The 12,394-nt window shown below is 42.7% G+C and overlaps 1 protein-coding gene across 2 annotated transcripts in view; it reads left to right on the top strand.

Annotated features, from left to right (window-relative positions):
- The window catches only part of clpb (caseinolytic mitochondrial matrix peptidase chaperone subunit B), a 29,564-nt gene that overhangs the window by 4,729 nt on the left and 12,441 nt on the right, over nucleotides 1–12,394 (top strand). For both annotated transcript variants that reach the window (XM_018681566.2, XM_051065431.1), the window contains exons 4-6: nucleotides 4,964–5,067; nucleotides 6,451–6,579; nucleotides 11,154–11,251. In XM_018681566.2, the coding sequence (XP_018537082.1) occupies nucleotides 4,964–5,067; nucleotides 6,451–6,579; nucleotides 11,154–11,251 (331 nt within the window). The remainder of the gene's footprint in view (nucleotides 1–4,963; nucleotides 5,068–6,450; nucleotides 6,580–11,153; nucleotides 11,252–12,394) is intronic.

The raw sequence follows: 12,394 nt of genomic DNA on the forward strand, positions 1-12,394 counted from the left end.
CCACTCACAAAACATCCACATGCACACACACACATAAGTGAGGATGCATGTGTGAATACACGCATAAACACACGCACACACACAAACAAGGGGAGTTTATACCAAATATCTTACAGGACAACTGACTATTACTCAGCCACACGCAACTTTATTTGCAGCCGTTAAGTGAAAACACAGGGAACATTACTCATGAACAAGGTCTAGCCCGTAGCTACAGAATCAGCCTCGATCTTATTGTTGAATTATTTCACCCCTCCCTCACTGTGTATTTATATTTTCTGGACCAGAAGTGATAACTGAAAATTTCACCACTTTGCTTCAGTGGAAACGGTTCTCTGACTGTTTCTAGGTGTAGCATCCACTGGGCAGCCTCTGTTGTGTTAAGGGGTCGAGGTGCAGCTGTATGAGAGAATCAGGGGTGGAGTCGTGGGGTCTGTGTAAGAGTTTAAGGATGAGACATCAGGGGGTGTGTGTTTGCTTAGCTTTGATGTGGGGCTAAATCAGGGAGGCGCAGGACCTGGCCCACTATTTGCACTCTTTAACACACAATGCCCATCTCCATCTCTCTTTCTCTCCCTCCATCCCTCCCTCGCTGCATTCACGTGCACAATGTGCGCTCAGCCGAGTGAAACGCCTGTTGACTGTTCCGACCTGTCGGCCGAGGGACTTGGGGGGGAAACGAAGGGAAAGCAGAGGGATGATGGAATGAGAGGATGAGTGGCTCATTGGGAAAGAGAGAGGGAGAGAATAGTTTAGCGGCGGGGAGAGAGTGATGTGGAGTGGGATTATGGGTTTGGGACTGGGATTAGCTGGACTGAATAGTGGTAAAAATCACCAGAGAGCTCCCTGGGAAATATTATCATCATTTAGTCACGATACGATTGTGATTTTAAGCAGTCTGGTTTCTTGACCAAACCAGGAACCGTACATGTAATATCATTGTTCCTTACATGTATTCTTCTCACACTAAACATATTCCCTCAGGTGGCCACTGACAACAGTTTAAAGAGTATTCTACCCTGCTCCACATTAAAACCACATTAATGGGTTTTTATTTAATGATTTTTCAGCATGTGTACACACAAAGTAGTAATTATCCTGATATATATATATATATATATATATATATATATATATATAAAAATGTTGTAAACTGTGAGATCATTAATATCTCAGCTGCACATCAACCATTCAATGATTAAGAGAGTAATAGCTGTTGAAAGTTGGACTTGAACTTCCCCACTATGCACGGCCAGTTTAACAGGGTTTAGGTGGGTTAAAGTGAAGAATTTAGTAAGAAAAAAATGCACTTAATGACTATGATGGGCACTTTGAACAGCAGTCATTTAAGTCATGATTCCATGGTTTAAATGGTTTTCCACAGACAGCATGGCAAGGTAAAAGGGGTTGTTTGCCTTGATGGCATGTTGGAGGTGTGCTGGAAATTGCAGCTACCTGCAGTTCTTCATTGAACCAGCCCACTGTGGCTGCTTCTGAAACATTTATTTGGTCCTGTAATTCCAAGAGCACTTCATTACAATATTGTTTGTGTTTTTTCTATATATATGACAAAATACAGATTATTTAGCTGTTTTTTTTAATTTATTTATTTTTTTAAAGTGCAATGGACCGCTCTCCCTGGCATCAACCTGACCCCAGGTGCACACCAGGTGAGATGAGGTCAAGTGAGGTCCAGCGTCTGGGCCAGGTGGTCAGAGACATGGATGGTCAGTTCAGCTCGGGTGTCCATTAAAGCACCTGAGAGACGGAAGTGTCTGCTTCCTGTCTTCCCTCCAGGGCAGGTCAGGAAACTAACACCAGCCTGCAGCAGTAACAGCAGCTTTAACATCAACGTGTTAAATAATGAGCGGCCATTACTACTACTTTTGTTTTTTGTTTTTTGTTTTTTTTGTTTTTTTTGGTACAAAAGCAGAATGGGGTAACAATGAAACCATCCTTTAGTTGGAGGTATGTGTTTTACGCGAATCCCCTGTTGAGCAAGACACTGAATTCCCCTCAGGTCCAGGAGTGGTGCTCTGCAGCTGAGCATTAACTCAGACATCTCATAAATAAATAATAAATAAAACAAAAATGATTGCAAAGCACAGCGAAAGGGAGTCAGATTAATTAAGGATGTTTGAGTTTAATAAAATCCTGCCTGTGTTTTGTGTTACATCTTGTGACACAGGCCACAAAGGGTCGGGAAAATGGTCCCAAGACTAGCAAAGAGATGAGGGTGTTAAGTCAGCAGCCAGATAATTCCCTCCTTATTTAATTCACACACATCTTGTCTTAGTTAACCGAGGAGAGTAAAATAATCTTGTAATTTGCACATGACACGGTTCCAGTAATCATGAGATTATGTTAGGAAGTCTGTAATTTTAACTTTTGGCTCAGTCCCTTTAAAATGGTAGTTTAACCTAATTAACCTCTGCATGCCTTCAGTTTGGCCAATAATTAGTGCTGCAGCTCTCCTCCTAAATGTCCCAAATAAAGTTAGCCACTTGATCATCAGTTGATTAGTAAAACTATAAAGTGTTTTCAAAAGCTCATTAGTTTTAGCACTGTCCTGTGTAATTAAATCTCCCTCTTTCATCTTTTTAGCTGCACTTCCCTCCTTTCATCCACTCCTCCTCCTCCCTGCCGTTTTCCTTTCTTTATCCCTTCATGTTTACCTTTCTGATGCCATTAACCCTTTTCAGACCATCTCATTTCTTCACACAGTCCTGCCCAGCCTCGTGTGACCAACCATAGTCCCAGTTTGTGTGTGTGTGTGTGTGTGTGTGTGTGTGTCGTTTGTATGTGTCTTGGAGGATGCATCGATATGTTTGTAGAAGTGCTTGCAAGGGTGAGAGGAGAGCCCTCTGTGGGTCACGACCACCACCACCACCGCCACCCCCAGCCACAGTGATACAGTAACAAAAGGGGACCTCCCGATAGTCCTTTTATACCCCCTCAGCAAGGTCAGACACAAAGACCTGGTCAGGCTGTTCTCAGCCTCACTCTCCCACAGGAACATGCATGTTCTTGGGTGATGACACAAACTCTGACAAAGTCTGGACAAATTATGTCTCATTCTCTGTTTTTTTTTTTAAGTTTTACTGATACATTTGCTTGAATACTGTAATGCAATATTTGAGCCTCTAATGTTATTCCAGACACTGATACCAGATTACTTTAAGAGCTAAAACAATCACATGATGATTAGTCACCAACTATTTCGGTGATCCTTGATTCTTTAAGCTGTTTCCAGCTTCTCAAATGTGAAGATTTGATGCTTTTCTTTCTCATTTTTGACTGTTGGTTGGATAAAACAAGTAATTTGAGCTCTGGGAAACTGTAAAATCTCTAGTGACATAATATCTTAAGCTTCATTTATTGACAGTGCTTCAGATATTTTACTGCTTCAGTTTGCTGTCAAATACACAATATTTAATGTTTTTATAAATTTCTTCTCCTATTTAAATGTCTTCTCATTTCCTTTTAAAACTAGGACTACTTCTGTCACTGTAACAGGTGAAAAGGTTGTTTAATTTCACCTGTGAATTGACTTAGTGGTGACTTACAAAGCTGCTCCATCAGTGAGGTCATATCTTCTGTCATGTCTTATTTCTAAGAGCTCAGGCTCTCCTAAAGGGAAGCTGTAGCCTGTTATGTGATCGAGTGTAGTTGCTCTAAAAAAAGAAGTCCACTTCATCCTCTTATGAATAATCATTTTTGCTCCATTTGCAGCCTTTTCCTGCCCCTGCCATAACCATTTAGCTGAAAATGATCCATTGCTCCCTCGCAGGCTGCATTACATAGTCACAGGTTTAATGACAGCCAGCAGCGTACTGGCAGGGTTCATGTTTCGGCCATTGCCCCCCATTCTCTCTCTCCCAGTCGGTGCAGACTAGCTAACCAGCTTTTGTGTGCACGTCTCTGTGTCAATGTCAAAGCCATCGCTCATGTTCATGATGGTAAATGTAAAGTGTGTGTGTGTGAGTGTGTTCTGTAGACAGAGAGACGGTACCTGGAATGTCTGTTGGGTCACAGTGAGTGGTGTTGCCGAGGTTCTTGTGTTTGTTCTATAAGGCGGTACGCTCCAATGAAAGGCTACACACAAACACCCACTCCCAACACACAGACCCCCACCCCAGTCCTCCCACCCCAACCCAACAGCGCCGGAAACAGGCCCGACCCCTGCCCCTTCAGTGTACACACATGTACATGTTACGAAGAGGACAAGTGTGTAATGAAGGAGGGAAGCGGCCATTGGAGTGTACTCACCATAACGGGACAGTTATGGTCGATTGAGGAAGTGGATATTTGCATCTACATCTGCATGCAGCGTGTTTGTTTTTTAACCATGACCCGTCGCTAAAGGGTTACGGTATGTTTGGTGAGATGAAGAAAGCGAATCTCGTCCCAGTGCCAAATCCAGTCAGTGTTCCCCTTCCAGTAACAGAGCTAATGATGGTCTCAGATGTTGAAGGAAAATAGGATTTAGAGATGCACCAATATGGAATTTCAGAACTGATTATCTAACCAATAAATAAGTACTAACTTTTTAGATTGACCAGTTTATTTTCCCACCATGTAGAGAGAACAGGTTTGCTTTCACTCAGTCTTGATTGACAAGCATGTATAGGAACTGATCTTAAACTACTCTGTATCTTTACATATTTAGAGCCAATTTCCACTTGTTTTAGATGACATCCTTAATTGTCCACAGCAGCTGTAAAAAAGTTCCACATTAGTGGATCTAATTATGAGGTGAAATTCCTTTATTTTAACAAATAACAACAGAAATCGGCCACCAATATTTGGTCCATCCCTAGCTTTTTAAGCATCAGAGGCTGCAAGTACTGAATTAATTGCAGTGGAAATACAATGCTTGGCTGTGTGTGTTTGTGTGGGTACATAATGAAAAAAAAACTCTAGGTGGGATTATTACATGCCTGTGTCTTCTGTTATTTTTCAGTGTGGTGAAGGTTCTGCTCGAAGCCGGTGCCGACCCAAACGCTGGAGATCACTTCAACAATGTTTACGACACGGCACGGGAGAAAGGCACCCACTCCCTGGAAGGTAAAAAAAAAAAAAAGACACTTGTGTGGATTTGTCACATGTGTGTTTGTGTGTGTGGTTGCTATATTACACATATGAATCCTAAGTGTTGAACCAGATATTATGAGACATTATAATTTGCATAAGGATTTGCATACATGTACACGTTTCATTTCTTCTGTATTATTTGTTTTCTATGTTCTGTGACAAGTAGCTTGTGTTTTATTTGTTTTTCTCCTCAGCTGCACACACTGAAAGGATGGCACAGGCGCTCACACACAAACATACAAACACACACACACACACACACATTACCCCCCCCCCCCCCCCCAGTCTGTGTTGGGTTTCTGCAGACATATTTATATGGGATATGTATATTGCAGACATTTATATGGCTGTCAGGTTTGGGTCCACGTGGGGCCAGCGTAGCGTGGGGAAGCGTTTCCCAGACGCACACTGATGGATGGGCTAGGGGGGCCTGTGCGACGCTTTATTGGGTTAGCTATGATTATCCCGCCCTGTCTCTCTCTCTCTCACTCTCTCTCTTTCTCTCTCTCTCACACACACACACAAGCACACACAGACACTGCAGAGAGAGACTGTCAGAGCGATAGAGAAAAGGAGTGGGATGGATTGAGGGAGGGAGGGAAAGACTGATGGATCAGGAACAGAGAGAAGCGAAATAAAAAAATGAGGATGGGAAGAAGGAAGGGAGTGACGATATGGAGCAGGAGGTTAAAGATGGAGGAGAAGGAAGAACATGTGGATGTTTGGGTGTTGGAGGGAGGGAGCGATTGAAGGAAATGGGTTGGATGATGAGGGAGGGAGAGGAGAGGAAGTCAGGAAATGGATGAGACGAAGTTATTGGGATAGAGGGAACGGGGGAGGGAGGAGGAGGGGAGAGAGGGTGCGAGTGATGAAAGGAATTGATGGATGCCGAGGAGGAAAGGAAGGAGGCGGAAGAAAAAAAAAGGGACGATGGAGGAGTGGCACGAGATGAGTGCTCTTATGAAAAAGAGAAGTAAGGAGAGAATGATAGACTATCTCTATTATTAGTAAGGAGCACAGCAAAGGAGACCCTAAAACACAACTCGCATTATTCCGATCATGTTGGACAGTCAAGCTTAAATCTGTGAAAATGAACAACTCCTCCAAAGCTGGAAACAGGAAAGACAATTTTGTTGTCTGCAGTGTTATCATTGTCACACTTTCTGGAGTTTTACCGTTGAGTGAGAATAGATTAAATAAAGTTCTTCTGGATTCAGAGGCTCAAATATTTCCTTTTAAAGTTGTTTGTTAATTCATCATAATCATTTTCTGTGTGTGTGCATGTTTTCTGTCTTTTTCTCCCATCTCTCACATCCCTTTCTTATCTCTCATGCATCTCTCCCTCCCTCCCTGCAGTGCTCGTGTCCAGAGAGGATGAGTTCAGCAGCAGGCTCAGCAGCAGGGCTGGTTTCCGTGGCTGCACGGCGCTCCACTACGCCACACTGGCCGATGACCCGCGCACCGTCCGCATGCTGCTGGAGGCCGGTACGTCACAGCCCACCCAGTAGAGTTGTACCTATGCACGCAGTGGCAAGACTTGATTCTCTTACACTCTCCTCTCTTTTTTTCCTCCAGTCTAAATAGGGAAAATCTGCAGCTGAGGTATGAAAGTAGCTAACAGTTTCTAAGCCAATAAGTACTCTAGACTTTACCGTGGCTCATTTTCATGTTCCTCATTTTATTTTATTCTCTTGAGGCTCTCCATCCTGACCACCTGTAATAAAAAGGGAGAAAGAGGATTGATGAGGGAGGATTTTTGCACTCCTGCTTAGATGAAGTCCGTCCCTCGTGAGGGAGAACTATGAGAAATGCAGCTGTCACCTGAGCTCTGTCAGACGCTGCTAAACCAGTGTGACAGGCCTCAATTATATTGTCCATTGGAAGGGAAAAACCCCAGTGGTTTAGCAGAATGTCTTTATCTATTGTTAGGACAAAGTTCAAGCAGTTTGGCTTGTTTTCAATAGACACTTAGTTTATTGGTTTATTTCCTCTATCAGTGCCATACAGTATGTTTGGTTATTTATTACTTGACATGGATTCTCACCCATTAATTTTCAACTGTCATGAGTAGAAATTAAATTTCAGCCTCACATTTTTCCTCCTGAACTGATTTTCATTTTTTGTATTTCTGGCAAAACACTTTTTTGCCACTCCTCCAGCATATTTGATCTGGTCCTCTGAATCTGTGATGAGCTATCTTATGTAGTTATATATTTATTTGTAGCCATTTTTTGCACTGAGATACATGAATGTACACAAGTTTGTGTTTCCTTTAATATCCTTTTATGGGATTAGATTGGTTCTGATAATTCATGCAAAGAAATTATTTCAAATTTAGCATTTGTTTATTTTAGAAATGACATTACCAAGTCAGGGGTACCAGTTTTACCCTGACACATGCTGGGCTCCTTCTGCCCTTAGAGCTGAAGGCGTTGTTGCCTCCATCAGCTTTAAAAAGCTTTACATGTATCATCATCTTAACGCTTCCACCCCCGAGTAATATAAACAGTATTAGAAAGCTCATTTGAAATTGATCACTTGTTCATATCCCCCCTCCTTCCTCTCCATTCAGCCCCATTACATTCGCACCTGTCGTTGACTCAGCTCCACTGGCACACACACACACACACACACACACACACACACACTTGTAGACCCTGGGGGCAGAATATCCCCCTCAGTTTCCAGGCGAGCAGCTCTTAAACAAGCTAGGCCTAGTTGAACTGTGACCTCTGCACAGAACATGCCCTTGGGGTAACTCCACAATCACAGGATGTGCATGTCTTTGTGAGGGTGTTTGTGTGTGAGAGCATGTGTGTCTTTGTGCACTCAAGCCTCCATTTCATTAATTAAAATATTCATATATTCATGTATGCTTTTATCCTTTTTAGATGCTTCAGTTTGTGCTCCCCTTTTTGAACCTTTGACTTGGTCGACATTTGTAGTTGTTGCTTTTTAGACTGATGGATTTTTAATATAAAAATGCTCCTTTTTTTTTGGACCAAACACCCCAACCACCATCACTATACACACACACTCAGACGCACACGAGCTGGTATTAATGTCTTGTTTATGTTTATGATGGATGGTGCATCCAAAGCCGTGTCTGCCCATCTCTCCCGTCTCACCCCCTGCGCCTGTAAGCACTCTGTACGCTTAAACAAATCACCTCGTCTAACTCGATCAAATGTTCTGCAGACGCATTTTTGAATTAAAAAGGTAAGAAATTTCACAAAGCAAAGACATTTGTTTTAAGGCAATCAGATTAAAGATGGGGTCGGTTGTTGCTCGCCCCGACTGGGGCCGTTGCTGGGTTGGCGCCGCCATCACGGCCAATAACAATCATGACATCACACACTCTCAATCACAAACACATTGCTGTTTGTGTGTGTGTGTGATTCTGTGTGAATGTGCGCATAATTAAAGATTTTTATACACGTTTTTAAAGTCTGTTTGTTGATTACACAAAGCTTGTGTCATTTGGACTGTCTTTCTCTGTAATCCATCTCCTCTTCCATCTTTTTTTACATCATCACCAAAAATCTTATAAACCGCCACAGCTCCAGGACATATATGTGGATTTTGGAGTGTGTGCGTCATGTTTGTGCACATTGCGTGTGTTTCTGCATGGATGTGCGGGTATCCTATACCTTGTTATTTCCCCTGTGTTTGCGTGCGTCCGTGTTACTCCACTAGCCGTGGGTTTGCTCTTTTGGCCTTAGCCGGCCCTCGACTCACATCTCCATCCATCACAGTCTCCAGGCCCACCCTCAGGCCTCTCCTCGCCACCTCAGTCCCTCGCCCTACCTGCGGAGGCTCTCTAGCTTCTCCCCAAGCTCCACATCAGGGCCCCGTGGCCAGGGGCGCTCAGTAATGGTCAGCTCTGTAGGTGGTAGGAGGCCTAGTGGAGACACACATGCTCACAGATGCACACAATACAGATACAAGGACACACACACACACACACAAAGACCAGCAGGGTCTCTCTCCCACCAGCTGCAGTGAAAGAGAGGGAGGAGGAAATAGGAAAGAGGAGGGGACTCCTAATAGGCATAACTAAAGCACTCCTAATGAAAGGATCCTGTATATGCGAGTGTGTGCGCATGTGTGTGTGTGTGTCTCTCTGTGTCTGTGTCTGTCTGTCTGTCTGTCTGTGTGAGTCTCCTTAGTGTTGATCCTGTTATAAAGTGCTATGGCCCAGAGGGTTGGCCTGATATTAAAGCCCTAAATGATGCTATTTATTATGTCCAGGGTGTGTGTGTGTGTGTGTGTGTGTGTGTGTGTGTGTGTGTGTGTGTGTGTGTGTGTGTAGATACTTTATTGCTTTCCTTCCTCATGTTTTTGGTGGGCTGGGGGAGCGTAGGGGGGTCAATGTTGTATTGTTGTCAGGATCGATAGCTCTGTGAGTAGGTCACTAAATTTAGGGGTTTATCGATAATCACCACAGTGATTATTAGTCTCTGTGGCCGCTGCACTGAGCAAAAGAATCAACTGGCACCTGTATTGAATACATAGTTTTTTCTGAGTGTAGCTTACTCAGAAAAACTTCAGATGGGTTTTATGGCTCTTAATCCACAGTCCAACATCTGTACACATAGCATAGATGTTCCTAATATACTTGAATGCACCTTTTTCAAATTTGGTAAAACTATCTGTCTGTAATAAATGTTTGATAGACTTAGATGATCGTGTTGCCATTTACAGTTTGCCAGTGATTTATTATAATAATCTTCTTATAACTTATTTCAGTGGATTTCCCTGTCGACTAACCATTAAAGTGACACATTTCATGTCACTCCCATAAGTTTGCACTGTTTTTCCTACATTTCCTCTCATGAGCGACACTAGTGTCTTAAATTGAATTAAGGCCTCGGACCAGATCACCACAGATTTGTTGCACAGTGACTCGTCACAAAATCCCTTCCGGTGCTGCTCATAAGGTCTGAGTAAATCCAGAGAAATCCATGTATGACAGAGGTGTTGAGCATACTGAAACAGTAACTAACCACCATGAATCCAGAATATAAAGCTGTGTGTCTGTTTCCTGTACATCAGATACCTGAGTATAGGTATTAGGTATTGTACAGGTATTGTTATTTAGTATATTTAATATCAGTGAGTGTCTGATCAGATACTAAGTAGGGTACAAATCTGATTGAGCATTCAGTACCAATTTTGACACTGACAAAGATTTTAAGGTAAAACACATTGGTGTCAGCAGTTTAATAGTAAAGGGCTTTTATTTTTTACAGGAAACAGTGTCATGGATTTGTCCTTCATGTTTACAATTGTTAAAAATCACATTTGTTCATTGAATGTGACTTTAAAAAAAAAACTTTTGTTCTCTTTCCATTATTTATTCCATTTTGCCTCGGATGTTGCTGATGATGTTATGGAAACATTCACTTGTTCATGTGGAGACACTTGTTCATGTGTCAGTGACTCTGGGTTAAGAGTGGTGGAACAGGTCAGGGCAGAAGGCACTGCTAACCATCCTCACTGACAAGCCCACTGCCGTCCAGCCCTGGCACACTTCACCCGTGCTGTGACATTATGTCTCCCACATTTACACCCCGACCCCTTAAAGATAGTCTGTTTAACAAAATTTTTTCCTCCATTTGACCCTGCTGCGTGCAAGTGTGTGTGCTTTTGTGCCTCATCGACCCCCAACCTGCAACAACCTGCAATGGGTATAGATTGTATAACAGTCCAGGGTGTTGGTGTGCGGGTGTGGGGGTCAGAGTGTGTGTTATTGGCACGCGTTGCAGATATGAAACCCCCTACAGAGTCACTGCGTGGCACTCCTGCTTCACTGCAGTTAGCCTCAGTGACCCCTGAACCCATGTGACCTCTCACCCCTAACCTCGCTGGCTTGATCGATGCTCTGACCCTCCTGCTGAGGCGGTTTGTGCATGGTCGTGCAATTCTCAAAACAAAAATGAAACAAAAACAAATGTTGACTTCTGTTATTATTGTCAGCCATTTTATTCATACTGCTAATGATTAGATTTGTATTTATTTTTGTTAATCTGTATTTGTTTGTGTTTACTTGCATACAGGTGCCAACCCCCTGCAGACCAATGGTTTGGGACACACAGCACGGGCCTATGCTAAGGAGGGAGAAGTGAGCGGAGTACTGCAGGAGTGGGAGGGCAAGGTACGCCACACTCATCTCATTCACACAGACACTAACTTCGTTTTGCCTCTACACAAAGCTGTGCGGATTGTCCCAGCAATTAAAACAACATTAGTTTCTATGCATACAAATGTGTTGATACTGTAGTTGTTTCCTGTGGCCTGGTCTAAATGACTCAGCACCATTCACTCAGCAGACATCTGTGTCATTCATTCGCCCTCGTGCTCACAGACACACACTCGTCAGGAGGTCTGGTGACTGACAGGTGCTATTGAGTATTACGGATGTGAAAGCTGGCAGAGGTTAACTGGGGTTAAAAACCTGCTGAAGAACAAGGCTTGGTTACAGATCAGTGTAATATAGAATACATATGATATGACACTAGCTGAAATGTTATTTTTCTCTGCTCTTAAAGATTCTTTTCATTTGAAAGTTCCTCACTCATATTATACATCTTTGGACTTGGTGCCACTACGTAAAGGCAAGTGATAAATCTCCAAAACAGACACTTAAAAAATAATAAACAGGACAACACTGAAGTGAAATTCATGGAGGTTTCAGTCCGATGCCTTTCTTAGGCAGCTGTAATCTCTGACATTACTGTTTTATTGAGTGTAAACATCATTTGAAAGGACCAAATAATGTCACATTATTGATATTGAGGTGTTTGTGTTTTGCATTTGCCATTGCCAACCTTTAAAATAGGTATCAGGTTGAACAGATGAAAGTCCTCTTTGAAATGCACAAATCCTACTTTGAAGACTTAATTCAGCTTTTTTGCACATTTAAGGGCATGAACATAATTTTAAAAAAGCTTTGAAAATACAGTCTCTGAGGTGTAACAGGAATTGTTTCTTTTTGTCTAATACTTTCCTGGATGGTTCTGATATAAAAAAGTATTGAAATTAGGCAAGTTTAGGTGAGAGGGGTCCCTAAGATTTCATGGGTTTTAGTAGTAGTAGAAGTGGGGTCTGCTGTTTTCTTACATAAAACTTGAGTTACCTGTAGTTATCTACCAGCTTGACAGCAGGCCGGAGCTAAGCAAGATGGAGAGAGAGAATAAACCAGGCTGCCTCCACTGCAGGGTGAAAACCTGGAGTCTGAGGAGACAAAGAGGAGAGGATGAATGAGTCATGGGGCGGCTGCAAGTGAGAAAGAGCGAGA

Source organism: Lates calcarifer, linkage group LG21, assembly GCF_001640805.2.
Source record: "Lates calcarifer isolate ASB-BC8 linkage group LG21, TLL_Latcal_v3, whole genome shotgun sequence".
Taxonomy (NCBI): Eukaryota; Metazoa; Chordata; class Actinopteri; family Centropomidae; genus Lates; species Lates calcarifer.